The 24640-nt window shown below is 40.2% G+C and overlaps 2 protein-coding genes across 5 annotated transcripts in view; both read right to left on the bottom strand.

Annotated features, from left to right (window-relative positions):
* Positions 1-158: 158 nt before the first annotated feature.
* On the bottom strand, positions 159-12454 carry LOC136706897 (E3 ubiquitin-protein ligase TRIM39-like). 3 transcript variants are annotated; one of them, XM_066680620.1, is made up of 9 exons: positions 12357-12428; positions 11312-11386; positions 8795-9375; positions 8598-8693; positions 7456-7689; positions 5501-5648; positions 5318-5344; positions 5086-5197; positions 159-963 (listed from the first exon to the last, which is right to left on the bottom strand). In XM_066680620.1, exons 3-9 carry the CDS (start codon positions 9371-9373, stop codon positions 651-653), a joined length of 1509 nt encoding a protein of 502 aa, XP_066536717.1. In that variant the 5' UTR covers positions 9374-9375; positions 11312-11386; positions 12357-12428; the 3' UTR covers positions 159-650. The 3 variants fall into 3 exon arrangements, with proteins under 3 accessions (XP_066536717.1, XP_066536715.1, XP_066536716.1); XM_066680618.1 differs by lacking the exon at positions 159-963 and having other exon boundaries at positions 1010-5197; XM_066680619.1 differs by lacking the exons at positions 159-963; positions 11312-11386 and having other exon boundaries at positions 1010-5197; positions 12357-12454.
* A 2288-nt stretch (positions 12455-14742) lies between these two features.
* Positions 14743-24640, bottom strand: part of ube3c (ubiquitin protein ligase E3C) — a 47674-nt gene continuing 37776 nt past the window's right edge. For both annotated transcript variants that reach the window (XM_066681494.1, XM_066681495.1), the window contains exons 20-24: positions 24407-24619; positions 22982-23170; positions 22667-22733; positions 21108-21238; positions 14743-17616 (exon numbers count right to left, since the gene is read on the bottom strand). In XM_066681494.1, the coding sequence (XP_066537591.1) occupies positions 17446-17616; positions 21108-21238; positions 22667-22733; positions 22982-23170; positions 24407-24619 (771 nt within the window). In that variant the 3' untranslated portion in view covers positions 14743-17445. The remainder of the gene's footprint in view (positions 17617-21107; positions 21239-22666; positions 22734-22981; positions 23171-24406; positions 24620-24640) is intronic.

Below are 24640 nucleotides of genomic sequence, written 5' to 3'. Positions count from 1 at the left end.
TGGCTGGTCCCCATCATGAAGGACCATTCAATTCTTTTAGCATCACTATATTTTGTATCTATTTGAAATAGGTTTCCACCCGCCTCATACAACTCTCTTTAGAACCATCAACTTTTATTTAATTTTCTAAAAATACAATTTTCACATCTTCAGTACATACAATGAATTAATGGATAAATACAAGTCCTGACCATGTGCCATTTCTACTATTGTTAAACAAAGAGCATGAACATACACTGAACAAATACTGGATTAGGAACACCTGCCATTTATCTACACTCACTGTCCAATTTATCAGCTCCACTGCATACTCTAGGGTTTCTAAAGACCTGTCACTGCTGGACTGAGAATAGTCCTTTAACAAAAAATATCCAGCCAACAGCATCCTTTGGGTGGCGTCATGTGTCTACTGATGAAGGACAAGAGGACGACCAACACAAACTGTGCACCAACAGATAAGCTACTGTCTCTGACTTTATACCTACAAGGTGAACCAGCAAGGTCTAAAAGAGTGGACAGTGAATGGACACTGTAAATCCTGACACTTGAAATAAATAAAACATTATGTGGCTTTTTAACTAAAAATCTAAATCTTGCTCATTTATAAATTTTGGATCATTTATGAGTGCATCATATCTAGGTATTTACCACTATTTATTTTTCTTGAATTGGTATTTCATTGGGCGGCACAGTGGCGCAGCCGGTAGTGTCGCAGCCACACAGCTCCAGGGACCTGGAGGTTGTGGGTTCGATTCCTGCTCCAGGTGACTGTCTGTGAGGAGTTTGGTGTGTTTTCCCTGTGTCTGCGTGGGTTTCCTCCCATGGTTGAAAAACACATGTTGGTAGGTGGACTGGCGTCTCAAAAGTGTCCATAGATGTGGATGTGTTTCGCCATGTGGGGGACTGGCGCCTCCTCCAGGGTTGTGCCCAATGATTCCGGGTGGGCTCCTGCCCACAGCAACCCTGAATTGGATAAGTAGTTACAGACAATGAATGAATGAATGATCTTTCATTTGGTTCACTGCATCAGTTAAAACAGTTCTTCAGGCTAATTTTTCTTAAATTCAGTTAAGCAATCGATATCAAATGATTGTCTCCATTATTCAGGAAAACAACATTGAACAGATGAGGAAAACTGCTCTAGATGTCCTTGACACATGAGCACTCTGTTCTTCATTCTGATCTTTGTACATTTCATATACTGGTGGTAATAAAAACCCCAAAACCACAAAGGGTCTTTTTTGTTCATCTGCACAGCCATGTTTCCATATTTAGAGGAACTACAGTTGTTTCTGTTACTGTTTGAACCTTGGCTTGAGGTATGAGGTCATTCAACAGACCTCCCACACTCATCTGTATCACCACCTTCTTCCTCTGAATCTCACACAATCTATGACGACAACTGAGCCAACACATTTGACACAAAAAGCTTTTTGTTTCATAAAAATACTCTAGTATAAAAATACTCAATACTACAGATTGGATTTTCTGAATATTTATTATATTAATGAGCTTTTGACAGGTATAACACACTACATCTATGAAATGATATAAATAATGCTTAATTCTACTACAACTAAAGTCATACAGATCACACCTGGAATTGCTTCAGTTTGACAAAAAAGTAGCCTTCAGATCTCAGATCTTCTCCTGTGTTTTCATGATGATAGCAATAATGTTATAATGGTTTGGTAAATACACGGAAATGCTTCCACTTCATTCACAGTTCAGTAGAGGACTCGGAACACTTGCCCCAAAAGGATGGAAGTTTCGGTATTTCTCGTCATTAGATCCAGAAAGAGCCACCTCCAAAGATCGTGTATCATATTTAATACATTTGGCTTTATAGGGTTAAAAACCCCAGCAGCACTGCTGTGTCTGATCCACTTGAACCAGTGCAACATACTAACACACCACCACAATGTCAGTGTCACTGCAGCGCTGAGAATGGTCAACCACCCAAATCATACCTGCTCTGTGGGGGTCCTGTCCATTGAACAGCAGGGGAAAATGGTGATAAGAATGTATGTAGAAACACAGATGCAGTAGAGTCTGTAATTATAGAACTACAAAGGGCTCCTCTATGGTCAGTGGAGCTGATAAAATGGACAATGACTGTGGTTCTTCAGGATATATATTTAAAATAAAGCAGGAACATACACAAATACAATAAAACAAACATTACACACATAACAAAACAAACAATCCTCTTGAGTCTATCCAAAGGCCAGTGTGTGCAAATATGTTTTAAAAATACTGGCTATTCCATATTTTTGTTGAATAGAAAGCAAAAGCACCCCTAAGCTTCAAAAATGACCTCTGAACAGCCAACATGTTTATGTGAGGAAGAGGATCTCAGTGATCTCTGCATGGTTGAAATTGTATGTACATTGCTCAAAAATAAATAAATAAAGGGAACACTTAAACAACACCATGTAACTCCAAGTCAATCACACTTCTATGAAACCAACCTGTTTATTACCAACCAAATTAGAGGACGTTATCAAGACATCTATAAAGGAGTGGTTCTGTAGGTGGTGACCACAGACCATTTCCTGTTCTCATTCTTTCTGGCTGATATTTTGGTCACTTTTACATTTTGTCAGTGCTCTGACCCCTAGAGGAAGCATGAGGTGGTGTCTACAACCCACAGAAGTTGCTCAGGTGCAGCTCATCCAGGATGGCACATCAATGTGAGCTGTGGCAAGAAGGTTTGCTGTGTCTGTCAGCAGTGTCCAGAGCATGGAAGAGATACCAGGAGACAGGCCAGTACACCAGGAGATGTGGAGGGAGCTGTAGGAGACCACTACCTCCTCCTTTGTGCAAAGAAGAACAGTAAGTGCAGTGTCAGAGCCCTGCAAAATGACCTCCAGCAGGCCACTAATGTCCATGTTTCTGCTCAAACTGTCAGAAACAGGCTCCATGAGGGTGGTACGAGGGCCTGAGATCCACAAGTGGGGTTTGAGCTTACAGCCCAACACTGTGGAGGGTGATTGTGAGACCATTGGCTAGTACAGTGGGCCATGGGTTCCTTCTGATGCTTGACAATGTTAGGCCTCATGTGGCTAAAGTGTATCAGCAGTTCCCGCATGATGAAGGCATTGATGCTATGGACTGGCCTGCCCCTTCCACAGACCTGAATCCAATCAAGCACACCTGGGACATCATGTCTCGTTCCATCCACCAACACCACAGACTGTCCAGGACATCCCTCAGGAGAACATCCGCCGCCTCATGAGGATGCCCAGGCGTTGTAGGGAGGTCATACACACTACTGAGCCTCATTTTAACTTGAGGAATACTTAAGTCTTGAGGAATTTCCACTGAAGTTGGAAGTATGAGTATGATTCCAAATTTTGTGTTCACTTGTGTTCACTATTTAATTTCCCTTACTTATACAGTACCAGTCAAAGGTTTGGACACACCTTCTCATTAGTGATTGGTGGAATAGGGCTAGTCACTGTATAGAACTGTGTACCAGCCCCTACCTCTGCACATCCCAAGGTCTTAAACACATTTAAAGGTGAGCAGTCCTACAAATTACCTCTTGATGAGGCCACAGCTGTTCACTGAAAACCATCCCAGGTGACGACCTCATGAAGCTGATTGAGAGAACGCTGAGAGTGTGGAAAACTGTCATCAGAGCAAAAAGGTGGCTACTTTGAAGAATCTAAAGTATAAAATATTCTGGTTTGTTTAACACTTTTTTGTTTACTACAAAATTCCATATGTGTTCCTTTATAGTTTTAATGTCTTCCATATTCATTCACAACGTAGGAAATAAAAACAGAATGAGATGTTGTCCAAACTTTTGACTGGTACTTCACAATATGTGGAAAATGGCCCAAAACAAAGCAAACCCCCATGGGCGTGTCCAAACACTGGTACTGTATATTGTTGTTTTATTTTCACACAGTTCTCTAATTAAAGTTTACAAATATTCACCTCTCCTTCTGGAAAAGAGAATGTAATGTACCTTAAGGGTACAAAACTGGATTTTCTAAACACTGTTGTACACAGAACCTTTTTTTTTCTCCATGAGAGTGTAGTGCAGGCTGTGGCCAGATTCTTATTGTTGTGACATCTTTCACTTCTTAGTGCTATAGTGTTACAAGTCCTAATGGTAGGTATTCGTAGTTAGACTCAAAGTTAGCTGTGATTTTGACTGTGTTAATGAGCAAGTCAGTTCCATTGTTAGGTTTGTAACAGCTTTCTATTTTTTCTGACTTCTCAACACACATTCCATTTCTGGGCACAACTACTCAATCAGCCCTTTGAAGGACTGGCGCCCCCTCCAGGGTGTGTTCCCACCTTGCGCCCAATGATTCCAGGTAGGCTCTAGACCCACCATGACCCTGAACTGGATAAGCGCTTACAGATAATGGATGAATGAATGAATATGTCATCCTGATACACAGCACCGCCTTCAGGACACAATATTTGAACCATTGGATTCACATGGTCTCACTGGTGCAATGTGCGATTAATGAAGATTGGCCACCAGGCTGGTCCAGTTTAGCCATGAAACCTCCCACAGGTTTGTGGGAGACAATGACAGGTGTTTCATTGTCTAACCCCTGTATGTATGCTCTACAAAGCCATGGCAGCCAAAGTGTCTTTCTGTAGTAGTGACTTTACAAAGTCAAAGGATCCTTGTCCCTTTTAACCGGCAGGATGATCAGCGGGGCTGAATTTGTACCGCTATAATTTGTGCAGGGGCTAAAGAATGGATAGATTTTCTCTGTGAAAAACTGCCCTGTGAAAGAGTAGATTTGAGTCTTGGCATCAACATCATAGAAGGATACTACACCCTCCTCATAATCCACAAACACCCCCACCTTCTCAGGAGCCCGTTTTAAAGACAGGGTGACAGGAGGGGTGTCTAGCGCTTTATATTCTGTCTCGTTCCTGAGATACACTGTCCAGTATCCATTTTTAGGACTCAGTGTAATCTCGCCTTTTCTGCTATAGGACTCACTGGTCACTCCTAAATCCCACTTTGTCTTATCGCTGACCTGAACCTCATAGTAAAACTTCCCTGAGGAGAACCCCTCCTTTCCCAGTACGTTGACACAGTGATCAAACCTCTTGGGGTTGTCAGGGATACTGTGCTTTGTTTCTCCGCAGGTCACCTGCTTCCCATCACTGGATAGAATGAGTTTAGGATGAGCTGTGACAGGATCCAGAGTCACATCCACTGGTGGAGGGAAAGAGAAGGAAATCAAATGCAGATTTATTTTGTACATTTTACAAAAGACAGAATGTAATAGAACAGGACAGACTCATACATTTAGAGATCAGTAAAAGCCACACACACCTGCATAATGTTGAATATGCTTCATTTCTGTTGAGAAAAGAAAAATGAACAATTTAACATACATTAAGGATTTAACCCCAAGACATGTGCTAAAGATGAACATTACAATCTTGGTGACTTTGTGTCAACCTCTGAAAACACCTGTGTTCGTCCTCACAAGCATTTTCACCAGTAAATACTCACTAATGTCAGGAATCTTCTCCATCTCCATCTTGAGTGATTCCTGAATTTGAAACAGAGCTCTCCTCACATTTTCCACACTCAGATGAGGGTTAATTCTGATGTCAGTCCAGTTCTTGGAGGTTGGAGGATTGCAGAGGGATGGGTAAATCTACAATACAGCAGGGGAGAGGAGAAATCCCTCAGCATGGGAGTCTTGTCCTACTACAGTACTACTGAGAAACAATGGTAAAGTGTTTATGAGAAATTAAATAATCACACTGTGAGCTAACCTCAGGCAAATTCTTTGTATATGTATAAATAAAGCATACATGGCCATCAGTGTTTTTTTTTTGTTCATAAGATAAACACTAGATGATCTACCACCAAAGAACAAAGAAGACCAAGAACGTTTTGTTGATTTCTAAGAATTACAATTAATTATTTATTCAGTGTAACAGGTTAAAGCATGTGAACTTTAAGGAGGCTCTACACAGCTATATGGGGTTTTATAAACACACTAACACCAAGAAATGTCTCCCCACCACTTCCCTTTACAATATTTCAGACAAATACACACACTCACTCAAATAAGACAAATTCAGCAGTCCTCCTCTCTCTGTGAGATATAGTACGTGTGGAAATGCTGCAGAGTTCAGAGCCGTCCTGTTGAGCTTGTGAACTAATCAATGCTGAGGCTCTGGCCAACACGCATGGTGTCGCTTCACTGTTGAGCTTTCTGGAGGTGTTGTGGGCTTTATTCAGCGAAACACAGAAGAGGGGAGGTGCCTACCTGATGAACCCTGTGAGGAGCTAGTGATACAGTGGGTGGTTTGGGTACACATGGGCTAGGCTCAATGAGTAACCGTAGTTGTTAAACGTAGTTGGTTTCTGACTGGATCATAAATGGCCACAGCAACCTTAGTGTTGAGGTATAAACAAGTTTGTGGCTGCAGGTAGGAAGAGAGTGTGGTGGGCCCTATATGAAGCTGTAATGGATTGGCATAAGATATTGTACATCTTATCCTGTTTATAATTCATCCATCCATCCATCCATTTTCCACCACTTATCCGGGTCTGGGTCGTGGGGGAAGCAGTCCGAGTAAAAAAACTGATGGAGAATTAGCGAAAAAATTGAGCAGGTGAAAAACATATGAATCCACTTATTCATAGGTCAGGCATGGGACTTTCCTCACACACAAATAATATAGAGATATGTGCTTGTTTTAAACAAGAGTCTTATGTATAGAGAGACACTGGAGTTCATGACTTGGGCATGAACTCTGTAAAAAAAGAATGGTGTATGGAGCAGCATGGAATAGCCTGGTACAGCATGATACGAGGTATTTCTTAAAAAAAAACATCCTTAGGAGATAAGGGTAGCATTTTAATTGGGGTCCTATGGAATGCAACATAATTAAAAAAAATAGGAGGGTCAAGATGATTTCACCCCAAAAGATGCCTATGTAATCTGTGGTTTTTCCTTGTGTCTTTGTGAGTGCTCTGAAGGCCTTCTGAGATGCTCTCCGATGCGTTGAAATAAACCTGCTAGATACCTAACCTAGATACAAGGTCAACACGTCGTGGTAACGACAAAACCCAGACCTCCCTCTCCCCAGCCACTGCTTCCAGCCCCTCTGGGGGGGGGACGAAGAGTTCAGCGTGTTCTTGGTCTGCCATGAGGCCTCCTCCCCGTTGGACATGCCCGGAACACCTCACCAGGAAGGCGTCCTCTGTTTATAATTTTAATGACTTATTTACAAGAAAACAGATCTTAACTCTTGGGTGTGGAAAAATATTTATGCCAGTGCTATAGTTCATGACCCAACAGGCCCCCAGTAAGACCCAACAAGATCTCAAACACAGACTTTGCATTTTATTTTTTCTTTGAATTGCACCACTATGGTGGAGTTTCTCAACTTCAACGTGAGAAACACAAATCGGTATTCAAAATGATAAACAGTGCACTGACATCTTACCTTTAGGAGGTGGAGGTGGTCCTCAGTGTGTGAGAGCTGCTCCAGCTCAGTGTCTCTCCCCTTTAACTCTGTGATTTCTTGCTCCAGCTCTTTAATAAAGTCTTCAGCCTGCCTCTCTGCTGCTCTCTGTTTCTTCTCCATCACCTCCAGCAGCTCAGCCTGGCTTCTCTCAATGCAACACACCAGAGATTTGAAGGCCTCCACACAGTCTGCTTTCTCCTTCTCTGTGTTTCTCTAACAGTAAACACGATATTATCAACAACAATAGCCATATACATTGCCTGCCATAATGCTTGGGACAAAGGCACACACTGAAGGAGGCACCTGTCCTTCACAGGGCAACATACACACTCACACCTATGGCCTATGGACACTTTTGAGTCGCCAATCCACCTACCAAAGTGTTTGTGGGACTGTGGAAGGAAACTGGAGCACCCAGAGGAAACCCACCCAGACATGAGGAGAACACACCAAACTCCCCATAGACAGTCACCCGTCTTTAGCCCACAACCCCAGGACCTTGGAGTTGTGTGACTGTGACACTACCTGCTGCACCACCGTGCCGCCCTATAGGGATTGCTTGAATTGCAATGATGAACGTTATAGAAATCCATATAAGACTTTATATGTGAGAAACATAGTATAAACCAAGACAAAAACAATAATAAAATCTGACAACAATCTATAGCAAAGTTTTGATAGTGAACTCCAAATGATTAAATCTCGCTGGACCTACTCTGATTGACCATGGGTGTGATTAAACCACACATTGCTTCATGAGCTATCATTAAGCAATGAAACATTTCCTCAAGCCTTTTATTGAGGATATACACGGCTCAACCATAACATTATGACCACCTCCTTGTTTCTACACTCACTCTCCATTCTCTCAGCTCCAATGTCTATACAGGAGCTCTTTGTATTTACAGACAGTAGTCCACTTGTTGCTCTACATATGTTGCTCGCCCAGATTCACTCTCTTCTTTAAATTAGACCATTAGATATTCTCTGGATTTTAGAAACGGTTCTAGATTAAAATCGCAAACATCTCAGCAAGTGATTTTTTCTTGTTGATTACAATTAGCATTTGTAAGTGTTTGCATGAAAAAAAACTATTAATGAAATGCAGTTAATTTACTCACTTTATTGAGTTCTAAGGATTGTTTTATTTCTTCAATCTTCTTCAGTCGACTGTGGATCTTGAGCTGAACTTTGGCCTGTGTCTTCCCCAACTGTGTCTATAAGAAAAAGAAAATAATTACTAGTTACTAAGTACTTATTTTAAAAAACTGTATTAATTTATATAGAAATAAATGAAAATTTTTTAAATGTTTCTTGCCTTCTTCAATAAGCTCTCCTCCCCTATGAGAACAGCATTGTGATTCCTGTGATCTCCCTCAATGCAGAACAGACATACACAAGTCTGGTCGTTTCTACAGAAGAGCTCCAGTGGTCTCTCATGTTTCTGACAGATGTATTCCTCCAGATTCTTCACGGGGTCCATCAGTTTGTGTTTCTTGAGTTTAGCCACAGTTTTATGAGGCATCAGATGAATGTTACAGTAAGACACTCCACAGTCCAGACAGGACTTTACAGCCTCCAGCTTTTCATTTATGCAGTAGTTACAAAGCACTATAGGAGAAGGTATCTCTGGAGCCCTATTGGATTTGACCGGAACTGACCTTTTGAACTGAGCAGCCAGTCCAGAGATGAAAGTATTCACACGTAGCTCAGGCCTTTTGGAGAACTGCTCTTTACATATGGGACACTGACAATGTGAACTACTGTCCCAGTACTTTTTGAGACAGACGATGCAGAAGTTGTGTCCACATGGAGTAGAAACTGGATTTGTGAACACATCCAGACAGATAGAGCACAGAAGCTGATCTTCAGACAGGAGACTGCTGCAGGAAGCCATGACTGACACACAGAGACATGAAGAAAATGTGAGACATCTTAAAAATATCCCATACCATATTGTGATACTTCTGACAGTAAACACACATGCTGTATGTCATGGTACAAATTAGTACATTAATGTCATGATAAAGGCATAAAAAAACACATGCAATCTTTAATGATACACATTTAAATGATGAAAGTTATTTCTGTTTTGTGTGACCATATTCTTGACAGCCTGTCAAATATTAAATAAAGTAAGCCTTTTAGCCACTAAAAGTGTTTGTAATGGGAATAAGCAATTTTACTGAAGTTATACAAGATTTTCCATATAATTTTTCAAAGATTTCACAGACCTCCCCCTCTGTGCTGTGTTTTTTATAAACTAGAAGACGCATCATGAATGAAATAACCACTCTATAACAAGGTGCAGCATTCACAGTCTTCAACAGCATTCAACAGTCTCAGTTGGCAGAATTCAAACAGACTGGATTTCTGATGTCATAAACCTAAGGAACCAATCCGGTCAGCTTGTGGGGTGACACGTTCAAGCTTCAGATGAGTGGTGAAGAGGTAAGTGGAGATGGAGATGCAGACTAATTGCATAATCATAGATCTGCATTTACTGAATAAAGGAGGTATAGAGTTACATCTAAGTCACTTTAAAAGCATTTGGGGTTTGTTTTCATGGAAATAACTTCTAAATATATAAATTTGATGAACACACGTTCTTAGGGTTTAAATTATGACCAGGAGTGAAACTTTAAAGATGTTTTTATATTCTGTAAAACTGGAGTTGCAGTGTTTTGTTCTGGTGAATAGAAGTCATATGTTTATCATTGTAGGAAATGTTTGACATTAAAACAATTATATTATATTATAGTTTATTTTATGTCAAATTTGCTGATTGAAGGCAAACCGGAGGAAGCAGCTGTGGTCCAAAGCAATGGGAACATGAAAGTAGACGTAAGAGTAAGCATGAAAGTAGGAAGTTGGGAGTGTTGACTGCGTGCGGGCGCACGGCCGCTCTGCTAATCCCTCGCCCCCAGCCATAGCCCTGAACTCTGTGTGGTGGGTCTGCGACTGTCCCACACCATGAAACTTCCATGCATCTGTGAAGGAGGAGCGGTGCTCCAGGGCTTCCTTGGCCACAGGAGCAAAGAGAAAACCAGGAACTAGGGGCACAGACCAAAGGGGCATGGCATGGCTTCGGTAGGTAGGACTGAGCCAGCCACACCTGGCGACGAGCTTTCCAGTATTGTGGGTCATATATCCAGCTGTTAAAAGAGCCAGATTCAGCAGCTCCTCTGGAGTGGTGGGGTCCTCAGCAGTAGCAGGAACGTGCCTTAAATTATGAAACTTAACAATAATGCCTTATCCGGTGAAACCACTGTTCATATGACATAAGCATCAATAGGCAGCATGTTTGCTAAATAAAGATGCAGCTTGAGTATCAGCATCCTCTCCACTCCACTTCCTCTTCGGAAGCTGAGCCCCAAGCATCCACTAAGGCTTCTTCCGACTGCCTCTGATTCGTATTGCTCATAGCTAGAACTAAGTCCTTCAGCTGGTTTAACTCAGCAAACAGAGTCCATCCATTTAGAAAACGCTATATAAGACTTGCCTCAAAGCCTGCCAGACAGTCCTAGTGAATGGTCAAAGGCATCATCGCACAATCGAAGCATGGGTCTGTAAGCTCCACACCCAGGTTGTCTAGCCAGTGTCCATTATTGGGCTCCAGAATGGAGGGGTAGTGTATGCAGCTAATTTGAGATAGCATAGCTGAAGGGAAAACAGCCGCGGTGTTGGGGTGATGACTGGCCGATAGAAAAGAAGTGCTATAAAATTGTCGCTTATTCCTGGCATGAACTGTGTAGCCTCAGTGGACTCCGAGAAACAGGAAGAAGAATAAATGGTAAACCACATAGTTGCCCACTGCCTAAGAGGAGGTACCCACCAGCTCAAGTCCCCAGTGGTTTGCACGACATACAGGTACTCGTAGCTACCATACGGCGGCCGGCTGTCTGTGTTCCTTGAAGAAAAGAGAAACCAGACCTTATAAAATATGAAATCTAAGTATTTCTACATAAATGTCTGGAACCCAGCACTGCGCTGATCATTTATCTAGTCTATTACTTCTGGTTGATAAACTGGTGCTTGCTTTTAGTTAAAAAAAAAAAAAGTTAAAATGTAAATTCAACAGTTTCTGTCATGATTTTGAATTTCCTGGTGTAAAGTGGCTTTAATACACTGCTTCAGTCTTAAAGTTTGGTATGAACAGAAAATAAGTGTCAATTATAATAAAATTACAAAAATATTCGTTTGTTATTTTTGTTTAGGGCCAAATGTTGAGTTCAGCAGCATAGTTGCCTGGTTCATGCATTTGTCGTCTTTTTTTTTTTTTTTGAAAACCCAAATATGGTCATCCTGATATAACCGTTCCTAACGGGAATTATCCAGCTCTGGACAAGCACAAGGTGTAATTCTGTTCGAGAAACATTAAAAATCACAACTACATACACAATAACTTTGTCCTACACAATATAATAACAATAATAAAAGAGTAGACTTTTCCCGCCGTTTGGACCGACAGACTCTGTACACAGAAAGGGATCTGCTCTCTGCGCACGCGCAGATAAAGTTATTCTGTATGAAGCTGTGATTTTTAATCTATACTTGGAAAGTAAGAACGGTTATGTTAGGGTGACCATATTAAAAAGATAGGTATTGTTTTGTTTACGCATAAACCGCACAGTTAAAAAAAAGTAGTTATTAAAAGGTTAAGGCCAATGCATTTTGGGAAATTGTATAAAGTTTCCCGTTCTCCAATTCCCCACTTCTCCAAAACAACAAAGCGGGTTTGTTGAGGGTAAACGGTGATCTGACGTGTATTCAGGTTTCCTGCAGATAAACTTTAATCTCACCGAGACTTCGACTCTGATTCCTGTTTACGCTAAAACTCTCCTTCTGTAAGTTATTGTAAAAAGAGGGAGATGTTGTACCTTGGACCGGTGCTGTCTGGTCTCTGAGATTTTACTTGCAGTGGTGTTAGCGCCTCTTAAGGCTGCAGACTTCGAGAAGAAATAAACGGCGTAAGATCGGCTTCAGTTTCGTTTCTTCCATGTGACGTCACGAAGACGGTTTATTTGCCACTCCTTTTCTCCACTTCTTGGGCGGTTTAGGCTACACATATCTACATAATTTTATACTTTACATTGCATTTGCGGAATTTACCGTTTTGAAGAAAGGTTGTGTCTCATTTTATATTTAGCTTTATATTGTTTTTTTTTCTAACCCACCCCTCCCTAAAACCATAAACAGTATCGTATGAGCTGCCCACTCCTGTCATGTTTATGACCAACTCTAACAACCTATATAAAAAAGTCATTGACGAGTTTACAAGCTTGACAATAAATTAAAAAATGAATAATTAACAAGTATAAAAATATTTGTTTCATTTTTATTTACTCTATATTATTCATGCTTGCCAAAATGGCGTCTGGCCACTAGAGGGAGACACAGCATTCCACCAAATCAGGAGCAATTAAAGCCACTTGTGCCTCTGCCCTGGTTAAGTAGAATGCACCCTCACCTTGGCGAGAGTCGAGTGTTAAGGTCTGTGCTTGTCTCTCATACAAAAGGAACTAAGGTTTTGTTCCATTTAAGAGTGAGTTAGAGGTTACAGCTAAACTATTTCTAAATATGGACCCAGCAAAACGCTCAGAAAATGGGCAGGCTCGAGTGGCCAGGGGGAGACTTGAACAGCAGAAGGCCCTATTACAGCCTTATAACTGTAGTCTTACCCACATCATTTTATTGTTGAATGTATCTTCTTTGTTTCATCAATTAAATAAAATAAAATAAAAATAAAGCCATGACGCTGTGTCGAATCAACTGCATTTTTCTGTCTTCATGACTACAGAACTGATGACACGAACCTCTACTGGAAAACCAATTACTAGGGAGTAATAAATGAACAAACTTTTAATGTGAAAAGTGATCACGCAGATTGTGGACTGCTGCCCACGTGTGGACAAAGGTTATATGACACTCATAACTGTCAGTTTATGACGTATAACTGAATCTAGCCAATCAGCAACAAGCATACGTTATTTATGTTGTGATTTATCACTTATTTGGTGTTTTCTGGCTTGGGTTTTTGCAGACGTGTACTGTGCCCAATAAATAAACATAAAAAAATATATATTAGGTTCAAAACCAATTGTTTATTTTCAAAATCTGCAATGTCTGAAAACTGAACTGATAAACAACTGACGTACTGCCTGTAATGCTAAAATACAAAAGTTAATAATGACCTACTCTCCTATTTTAAATGTTATATATTTCTAGAGAATCTTAGGGATAAAACATGTTTTCAACCGTCTAGTAGCAAAAATCAAGTGGATGGGCATTAGGGGGCATTTGTGCCTCAGTCAAATGTGTGAAATATTTTATAGAACACCTAGAAGATATTTTATGGCCTGTTTGTCTGCCCATGTATAAATGAATGAAGGTTCATCCTCAGTGTTATGACATTTCACACCAGCCCATGCGAACCTGCATCAAGCCTGAGAAACACTCAGCCACACAAATGTTTTGTGGAGAATTCTGGGAAAGGAAAGAAATGATTTCAGCATTTATGTCTAATTACAGCTCTCTTTCAAGGTGAAAAACAGGTACGGCAGTTAAACAGCCGCTTAAGCCCATCCGTCTTTCATAATGAATTCCCTGGGATTAAACGTTTCGATTCTCATATTCCACTGTAAAATAAGTTGACCTTAGGAGCTGTAAGGACGATTCTTAAAGGCTTTGGAAATTCCTCAGTGCAGCTCAGTGTGAGGCGTGATTCATGGCCAGTAGCATTAAGTTTGCGAGCTGTAATCCATTATAAGGTAATATGCCCAAATAAATCTCCCCATAATTGAGATCAATCCCTCATATCTACGGGACAAGTTGGGTTTTTAAGACCCAATTAGCCCTCTCTGAGCTTGGAGGGAGCTGACCGCTGCTTCAGCCATTTGAGAGAGAGAGCGAGAGCGAGAGCAAGAGAGAGAGAGAGAGAGAGAGAGAGAGAGAGAGAGAGAGTGGAGATAATCCAAGCAACAGGGAGAGGGAGCGAGAAAGAGAGAGAGAGAGAGAGAGAGAGAGAGAGAAAGCCCTCATCTCACACTGGCTTTCATGGGCTAATAGATTTATGACAAACGCATCTTAATTTGTGTCCAGCGGATAGCAGCTCTCCAGGCCAGATCAGCCTCTCTCGATGTTTCATCACTGGATGTTTCTTTAATTATATGTCAAAGGCCATAAAACTTAGAAACGAGGCTTTCAACCCAGCTGCACGCTTTCTCAGCACATACACTGTGACAAAAAAAAAAGTGCACTGACTTCTGTTGCAAATAAAATCCCAAAAACATATTTAATCATTTTTCATTCATACAATCTGTTACATAGAATCTTTTTCTGCGTTCAGGACAAGAAGGTTGTGTTATGAGATCATCCAGGATTTGTTCCTTAGACAGTACACTGAATGTTGGAGTTGTAAACAGTCAGGCGTCCTGTTCTGGGGAATGCTGATTCCACCTTTAATGACAACACTGGGGGATGGAGAGTCACACTGCCGATGTTATTATTTTATCTTTAATATGGATGCAGGGAGATGTAGGACGATTCTGCTGATTCATCCTACATCTGGGAGATACAGGGACATAGTTCTGATTCTACCTTTAATAAAAATTCTGGGCGATGGAGGCTCAGTGTTGATTCCACTTTCAATGTGGAGGCTGGGAAATGTAGGATCAAGGTAGATTCTGACAGATGGAGGATTATACGGCTGATTCCACCTTGAACGGGGACGAAGGGGCGATGGTTGTTTAAATGTTTTAAGGAAGGGTACTTGGGTCAGAGAGGATGACAAACCAAGACAAACATAGCTGGAGAAAGAACACCATACGCTCATACACTTTCCAAATACAGGGGGTCCTCGACTTACGACGTTGATCCGTTCCTACGTCGCGTCGTAAACCAATTTTCGGTGTAAGTCGGAACATACGTACATACTGTACGTAAATAATATATTGTAAGCACCTATCCTCTACTAACACCTATCCTCCTCGGTCCGAGCCGCGTAACCATGTATTCTTCCGCCGCGCACACCAAACACGAAGTTCACGTTACGATGTTTACGACGCAAAACCACTTAAGTCGAAACAAGGCTTTATACAGTAAATGGGAGATGTGTCGTAACCACGAAACATTGTAACTCGGGACTGACGTAACCAGAGGACCTCCTGTACATATTCCAACATCTGTTACGGACTGGTGTCTGGCAGGGAGCGATGCAATCTATAATAGGAGCAGTCAAAAAAAAGATTACTTAGCATTCAAAAGTAGACACACTGGTGTTTTTTTTGTTTTTTTTCTTTAAATAAAAAATGCTATTGAAATTAACAGCATGAATAGGCACATGCTGGAGCCAGGTAAAAAGAATCACATTGCTTTAATGTTTATATTACTGAAGCAGCTAGGTCATTTTAAAAGAAAAGAACGGGGGACAGAACAGAACGTTTACGTTCGCGTTTTGTTTCCAACTCGTGATTTTGTACATTATTGCACATGGCTTCAGTTTTGGTGGTAAAGCTCAACAACTAATGTATTTCATGTGTAGCAATATGAACACAGAAAGTGTCCATGCAAAGTCAACCCAGGTCTTATGACAGCCGAATGTTCATGTAGAAAAAACCTACACATTCACAAAGCCATACACTACACCTAACAGTGCTCTGCAAATGTGTCAATTGACTACTTCCACTTGAAAATTTTTCTTGGGCCACATTATCATTTATTTCTTAACACCATGAGGTGAAGGAATGAAATGTATGAGTTTTCATATTTGAGACAGAACCAAGCTTCACATGTGCTCAAGTCAATTCTTCCACTTTTAGACACTCTGTCCAACACAATGGGTCTAAAACGTATTTGGAGGTGTCAAGAAGCCATTACTGAGAGAGAGAAAAAGGCCAAAAAAGACTGCTGGTGTTCTCAAAACAGAAGACTGGAAAGGGCTTAATTAAAAGAATGTGTGAAGAAATCTTATAATATATATATAGTTGTGCTTTCCGATTTATTACATTACCTTATTTATTACATGGCTGTTTAGACTTGAGATTTTAGACTTGGTCTCACATTTTTCCTCAGTACGTTGACTGCATTCCCAGCTCAGCGAACCACAACTCAAAAATGATATTAGCCGTGTTTCAAAACAATGAACATGGAAAATATTCAGAAAATCGGAAGAATTGACTTTCATTCTAAAGAGAAAGTTTTCAGATTCGCTAATCCTCTTTAAGCTACTTTGTGAAGCATTAAAAAAAAGTGTAGCTAAAATGTAAGTGGTAAAACACTCCTGTGTGCAAAGCTCTCATAAGCATAGCTAGGTTAAGTCTTCTAGCGAAGCTAAATTTGTAGTATCTTCTTGTGTTAAAGGCTTAAGCATGATTTTGTTTTACAGAGGTTTGTTTTTTAGCACATCCTTATGTTAGTAGATCTAACACCTGTGTTTTTATTACCAAAGCTACATCTGCCGCACAGTCATAACACAGCTAATATTTTAGCATGTTCATCTCACTTTAAACAACCAAATCCATTCTGCAAAACGTGAAAATACTCTTATAACAGCCTAGGAAAATCTTTGGTGAATTCTGCATCACCTGTTTTTAGATTGCACTTCACTATCTGTGAAGTCTGGTGTATTTCATTAAGGTTTTGAGCAGTAGAATCACTTCCATTGATGCAGTTTTTATTACATCTATACTGTTCCAAGTTCAGTCTTTTAAAATTTCAACACAGTTGGTGTAACACTCTCCTCCCCCAAACTCTTCTATTATGAGTGTCCAAGCATTCGCCCATTTAAAACTTCAGAGCATCCACTTGAGGCATTTTTTTCTTAAAATGTCCCTCATTTCTTTTACATCGTCCCGGTAAACCAACATGTACTCATGTACTGCAGAGGAAAGTTCCCTAATCCACTCATGTCTTGTCTCATCACCCTAGCAAAAATGTCCTCCCACCCTAGTGGCACAAGCCAGTCATGTTTCAGCTGAGCTCGAAACCTGAGGACGACTCAATGGCATAGAGTAGTTTGCTCCTCATCAGCTGTTCATCACAAAACTCTGGCAGTTTCAGGAGGTTCATGCAAGTGCTAGCAGTGGGGAGGCGCTCCAGGTCACTTCCCCCGTTATGGATGCAGAAGGCTGGGTACAGCTCCTGAGGAGAAAGCAAGAGAAAGACAAGAACAGGAGTTAGCTCATGTATCAGAGTTAATTAAAAAAAAAAAAAAAAAAAAAAAAAAAAAAAAGTTAATTTAATAAAAGTCAAAGATTCTTAAAGGCGATGTTCATGATTTTCATTTAAAAGTTAATAAAAACAGCACATTTTATAAAATTCTATGGATGTTTCCTCACTATTTGCTGGCTCTCTAGTTCATTTGCATGCTCACAATGTGTTTATGAAGCCCCAGTAGCAGTAAATGGCTATTTAAAAAATGCTAGTCAGTCTCTCTCTCGTGCCCCTTTCACACCTGCACTCCAGAGAATTTCTAGAGAAACTCTGGAGTATCGGGTGCGGAGATGTCCCAGAACAGTTGTTCACACATGCCGCGCACAGTGTTGGACACAGTGATTTAGGCATGGCGAACATTTCCCGTACCGTTCACAACCTGTTTGAAGATATTGCTCTATTCCTGCTCCATTGGTGGTAATATTGACTTATTTTTTGTTTTGGATTAATGTCTCCAAATTCAAGAGACAGCTAACTGCATGAAAATAAACACAGAACGAAAGTGCTACAAAACTAAACAACTCGAGTTACAAATGAGCTTCTGTGGTAGTTCAAACAGTGAATAAAAACACAGATAAGTTACACTAAAGCCACAGGTTGTTTTTCTCCTCAAACATACTGTTCCACCTTAAGACAGTGAGCTTCTGAACGTAAACAAACCAGAGAGTACAGTGTTTCCCCACAGTCATAGACGTTCTCTTTAAGGGAACCTTGACTGAAATATAGACATGTGTGAGAAACCTTTCTACAGATTTATGAACTTTAACAGAATATAAAAGGTTCTATTACAATTGGAGACATTTACATTACGTGGAGACTTTACTACTTCACTACATTAATGGCACTTTTACTTTACACACATTTTTAGGTCCCTGGTACCTTGTTCGATTTCCACTACCACTGCACCCTACTGAAATGTGGCCTGTGATGTCATTAAACTCTGTCGCTAAAGGGAACCGCAGGCTTCGGAAACCACAACAACCATGGTCTTAACCTTAGATATTCTTTACTTAACATGCATTCAGGAGTTGTTGTTTTTTGGGACAGAACATAGCTGAGCCGTTACTTGTTGTACAACTCTCAAAGAATTCTTTTATCTGCCACCAATCCAAGGATTGTTTGAACCTCTCCAAAGACCATGGCATAATTTTATAAGCTGGCTTTGTGAAAAAAAAACAGTGTGATCTCAACTGCAGCTTTTTGAGATTTTACAAACGATTTATTTGTGCTGGATGTGTGCATTTCATTGTGAGTGACAAGTCTCCCTGGGCAATCAGCACTGTAAAAGGTTGAAACATCATGGCTTAGTCCCTACTCAGTTTGCTTGGAACCACGAGTGAGCAGGTACCAATAAAAAAAATTAAATACTCTGCTCCAGGTGCCAGATGAGAAACTTAAATGGAGAAGCAAAACAGCTAAATTGAGCCAAGTAAAATAAAGTAGATACCATGCAGTGGAAAAAGTGCCATAAGAGTAGCAATACGATACTGTCAGTGCTTTCGGGCCACACCAAATTATTTTTCTAGGCCTATATTCCCAAAAACATTTGTTGAAAAATGTTCCAAAAAGGACAGAACAATTACCCCTATTGGTGCTATACTGAAACACTTAAATAAGCAATTAAAGAAATATATACAACATATTTTCCATGTATTCATGTGTGTGTGTAGATACAGAATGTATGGCAACATAAACTGACAGTCTTTGTAACAAACTGACAGGCCCCATGATACTAGGGCAACAAAACAGCAGCTGTAAGCAATTTCTAACATAAGTTAAAAACGCTGAGGACGTATGTGCCTGGTGCGATACAACATGTTGATTCAAGAGCAGGGCTGACCGCATTTCATCACTGAAATCATTGCTACATTTGACAACTAATACCCATAAGGTCACTGATGTCACAAAATCTCACACAAGCAGCTACAAATTTTCACTGACTTTTAGCGACTGCCCACAGGCTTACGTGGGGCTCAACCCTAGAGCGAACCCGATTAAACCGATCTGGGGGCTCCTTTTTAACAGCTCCATTTTTCTAACAATTAACGTATTAAAGTATCGTTGCTTATCGAGAAAGTGTCAGGGCAGGAGCCATCATTTTGAGGAAAGGGTTTCCATCATCTTTTTTAAATGGCTTTCTCTGACAGGGCCATTTCTCCCTTAATGAATTCCCGGGTGTTTAACGGCACCTAATTAAGGCCGAGCTGGCTGAAGAGGAGGTAGAGGTGAGAGGGCATAGTGCCTTGGACTGTCTCCTCCATCTCTTTCACTCTGTCTCCCTCACGCCATCTCTCCCCTCCAGTTCTCCCTTGATTTCTGTCCGCTACAAAGTCAAATTCATTAAACGGGTTCTCTTCCTTCCTGCCAGTAAAACTTATTCCTCTACAGTTTTTAGCAGTGCCTTTTCTCAACTTGTTTACATATATAACAACAACAAAATATCTGTCAATACAGAACTAATGTGACATATCCTAACCCAGAACCAGTTTGATGTGGTCTTTTAAATAATAATAAAAAAAGTCTTAGTTACTAATAAAAGCTTCAAATTAACTGTCCATGACACCATGATGAATGGGCTCATTTTTATTCACAGATTTACTAACTAGTTTTTGAAAGAGACAAAACTGTTCAGGAAGAAGATAAACCAGAAGACTAAGTGTCATTTTACCTAGCCGAACTTCACAGCATCTAAAGATGACTGAGGGGAAAGGGGTGGGGTGGGGGGGGAGGGGAGTAATATAAATGACAACAAAGCACTCAGTCATGACTCATAAAGAACACACTAAAATCCAGATAAGAGACTTTAGCCCTATTATCATAGTTTAATGTGAAAATGATTCTCAATGTACATGTATGTTCAGCTGAACCCCCCCTCACACACACACACACAAATTCATTCCATTAGCATTTTTTTAAGCAGTCACACACCCTTCTAAAGGACTTCAGTGGAACCACTGATAACAGCTATGAATGCAGTGCTTACTACAACAAACCCGTGGGCAGGTGAGTGTCTCTGTGAACTTTCCCTGAACTCTGAAATTGAGTCAAAACAAAAGCACAGCACCTGCACATACAACATCTCTAGATTTCAGCTAACATGCCATATATCGCCTCTTTAAAATGAGCTACTGATTCTCAAATAATTTCAGTTTGTTTCGCATTGTTTACAAGGTTAACAACACTACTCTAACATGGTTTTACACTAGGGATTTAAAATATTTTAGTTGCTTCAAGTGATATGCACTTTCTTACCACACTCCATCTTAAAAAGCCAAACTTCCTATACTGTGTATAATGCAGATATTCTACTGTTCTAAATTCTAGGCTACACGCTGTTTAAATAAACTTATTAAACTTAACAAAAGATAGGATGTTAAAAAAGGTAATTGACAGCTGTATGTTTGTTTACTGTGACTTACTTTGAAACCCAGTAATGGAGGACGTGAACAGCTGGTGACAAACTTGAGCAGTTTGCGCTTCTCATCATCGCTGAAGTTCTCCACAACGTCCCAGAAGATCTTTATCACTGGATGAGTGGCTGAGTAGCCGCCTGCACAAATAGCAAATAATAATTTACATTTAACTCAATTTAAATATAGGCCCTTTCACACCTGCATGGTAACCCAGAAATGTTCAGGAGTTTACCTAGAGGATCTGTTTATGTGAAAGCATAAACTGATAATTTTACACCCATACTTCACACTGACTTTGTCCTCCTAGTGCCTTAGAAAATGATCTGGGTAAAGTCTAAGTCAGCGCATGTGTGAACAGAGGAGGTAACGTTGAGGAGAATTCGCTATAGTTCCTGCATGCGCTGCACAGGTGCTGCCCCATGCCTAAAGCATGCAGAACTTGTTCCACTGCGAGAACACGTCTCACACAAAAAAGTGCGGGAGACCTGAGAATTTGGTCTTTCTCTAGAGGAGCGTTTCTCAAAGAGTGGGGCGTGCCCCACGTTTTTGCAGGTAGGGGCTCAAATAATTGGAAGAAATTTGCTTTTTTATGCCTGTCTTTATTAATGCTTTTCTGTTTTGCCATTAAGGCTTACTCAATAAAAAGCACCCACTCACAACGTATTCATTAATAGCCCTTAAACATACTAAAAGAACATTAGACAGAAGACCAGAAAAATTAAGTTTGCCTGGAACCATGCTTTTTTTTCACAAACCTTTATTTTGAATATGCGCCTCAGAGACTAACACAATCAGACACAATGGGTCTTCTTTCAGCATTCGTTAATGCACCTGTTTGAATATAAAGCTTCTCTAATCATCAGCTTCACTGGCCCCCGATTCACCGTCAGAGTCTGGTTTTATAAAGTTAGTTCTTACCAGCTCTGGGCTTCAGGTCAATAATGAGAGCACAGCAGATAACAATGACGGCTAATTACAGTTATGAAAGCGGCTTGTATATAACTGTTAGGGAAACAGAGGAGGATCTAAGAGTTAGTTAACATTAATACTAGCTGGGTTTTACTGCTTTATATACATAGGAATTATCTTATAGCTAATATTTTGGGTATGTTGTGTGCTTTGACTTAGCAAATATGTCCCCCAACAATATCAAACTCACTCCTACACTCTTGCACCTGCCTTTGCTCATTTGTGCACAGATTGCAAAGTGAGAAACTGAAGACTGACTAGATTAGCTTCAACTAGACTTGAAGAAAGATATCCATATTTTTTCATGGTTCTTGTGTTATATCAGACTATCCAGACCAAATGGTACCTCAGCTGAGGGTGACATTGTTTCAGGTTTCGGCAAAGTGAGAACAGCTCCAAATAACTTGCACCTAAAATCATTTGGGTGGTTGATCTTGGACTATGAAGTTACTTGCGCATGGTTCCACGTGTCATTTTTTACTGTAGAGGGTACTTTCGTCAGGTACATTAAGTGTAGCATACCATACATACAAACTTGTCTGAAATACTGAGGCATAACAGATAGCAGTTGAAATTAACATGTGTCTAAGTCATACCTGAGTAGTTGGTGAACTTCTTCAGATCATCTAGGCTGATAGGCACATGGGCACCAGAGATTAAAACCTGAGAAATATTAACAACAAAAAATATATTATATATTTGCATTTTTCACGTTTTTATGGGGTTACAATTTGTTTGTCTGACATAACTGTTCTGTTGAACTAAAAAGAATAGTTTAATAAAAAGACACTATCATTCTGGACCATTACAAATTTTGACTTGTAGCCATGTGTGTGTGTGTGCATATGTATGTAAATGTGTATACCCGTGTGTGTGTGTTTTCACTCCAATCATGCTTGGATAATCATTACCTGTATCTCCTGCTGGTCAAACATGCGCAGCCACTCTAGGTTGACCACGTTGGCCAGTCCTTGTCTGAAGGCCAGGCAGTGTGCACGAATCTGTTTGTTCAGACGGTAATCTGCCACTAAATGGATGTAGGCAATCCGGTTCGCTGTGGTAACTGGGATGTCCTTCCCCCCTGGCTTTAGCTCAACCACCTGTGAAAAAATAAATAAAAAGACAAAGGGAAAAGACTGTCTGAGGAATTGTCTATATTTTTTACATAAAAGACACAATTTTCCTTAAATTGTCTTTGAAAGACAAGATTTTATATGCTCCAAAATAATTAGACTTTAACTTTAATAAATTCACTTTAACTCTAGTCATCGCTAAAAAACCCACTTATGGAAAGCACTATATAATAAGTTTTGGCTTTGAAATAAAGTTATGAAAAGACACTAATTAGGAGAATGATACAAAAAGATTTTATTATTAAGGCTTTATTAATAAGGCACCAAAAATACCACACCTATGTCAGGTCATCTCTCCAAACTGGACAAATGAATCAGGAGGCCCTTCATTAAGAAAGCTACTAAGAGGCCAGTGGCAACTGTGAAGGACTTGCAACTCTTTACATTTGGGGTTGGTGGGTCTGTGCATGTGACAACCACCTCACAAGCTTTATTTAAAACTGTGTGGCAAGGTGCCTCTTCTGAAAAAGTGCCACACAGAGTCTACTCTGTGCAAAGAAATGCATAGGTGATTTTCAATGTTTAAATCTCATTACACTTGTTTGTTTTTTTAAAGGTTTCTCCATTATTTGTTAATTTTCACAACTGTTCCTGCATTTTCTTCATTAATTTTGTAAGCAAAATGTTTAAATAAATATTTTAATGAGTTTGCTATTATGATGTGAGACAAAAGTGAGGCGTACGTGATACGTTTCTGTATGCACTGTACAGCAGTGTAAAACTGCTGTCTCATAAGAGTAAGTTTAATTCTAAGGACTAAGAAATGTGGAAAATGAGAGTATAACGAATGACGACCATTTCTGCCATATAAAGCCTTAACAAAACAAAGTAAAAATAAAATGAAGAATATCAGATTAATTACAGATACGTTCGGGATGGTGAACTGGTGAATAAGTGGTTCTGTGGGGATTATTAGCTTAAGGAGAACTACACAAGCTGCTTTCACAAGATAGCATGATTATGCTGGTAAATAGAAGGCGAGAGTAACGTGCTTTATCACCTCAACCACTGCAGTACAAATCCTCAGTGTCTGGATCAATCATTAACTTCCAAAGCGAATCCAAAATAAAAAATAAAAAAAACAGAAATAACATAGAAAAGCAATAGCAAGGGGAGACTGGAAGCATTACAGTTTGACTGGAAAGTCAGAGAGCAAATAAAAGGGAGTGATTAAGACAAAGAAAGACGATCCCCCTTCCTAACCTGTGCTTCACCCAGGTCATTGTTGACGACAGTGAAGTTCAGCCCCAAGTCCTCCACGTCCCCCTCGTAGCTCTTGAGGAAAAGAAGGTTTCTGTACATCTCTGGGTCCAGAGAGGCCAAGTGGTGTATATCCACATCAGCACTGGTACCCAGCAGTTTAGACAAAAAGAAGCTAGCGAATGGCAGCTCCACTAACATATTCTCATATAGAGCCTGTGAGAGAGAGAGAGAGAG

The sequence above is a fragment of the Hoplias malabaricus genome, chromosome 9 (genome assembly GCF_029633855.1).
Source record: "Hoplias malabaricus isolate fHopMal1 chromosome 9, fHopMal1.hap1, whole genome shotgun sequence".
NCBI lineage: Eukaryota > Metazoa > Chordata > Actinopteri > Characiformes > Erythrinidae > Hoplias > Hoplias malabaricus.
This window is presented reverse-complemented; position numbering and strand designations above follow the sequence as displayed.

What these genes read in the sequence shown, in the direction of transcription:
- LOC136706897 (XM_066680619.1), bottom strand. Translation starts at nt 9,373, where the DNA reads ATGGCTTCCTGCAGCAGTCTCCTGTCTGAAGATCAGCTTCTGTGCTCT. An exon ending in AATCCTTAGAACTCAATAAA is followed by an intron (nt 7,690 to 8,597) that starts GTGAGTAAATTA and finishes GTTTACTGTTAG; the next exon opens with AGAAACACAGAGAAGGAGAA. An exon ending in ACCACCTCCACCTCCTAAAG is followed by an intron (nt 5,649 to 7,455) that starts GTAAGATGTCAG and finishes GCTGTATTGTAG; the next exon opens with ATTTACCCATCCCTCTGCAA.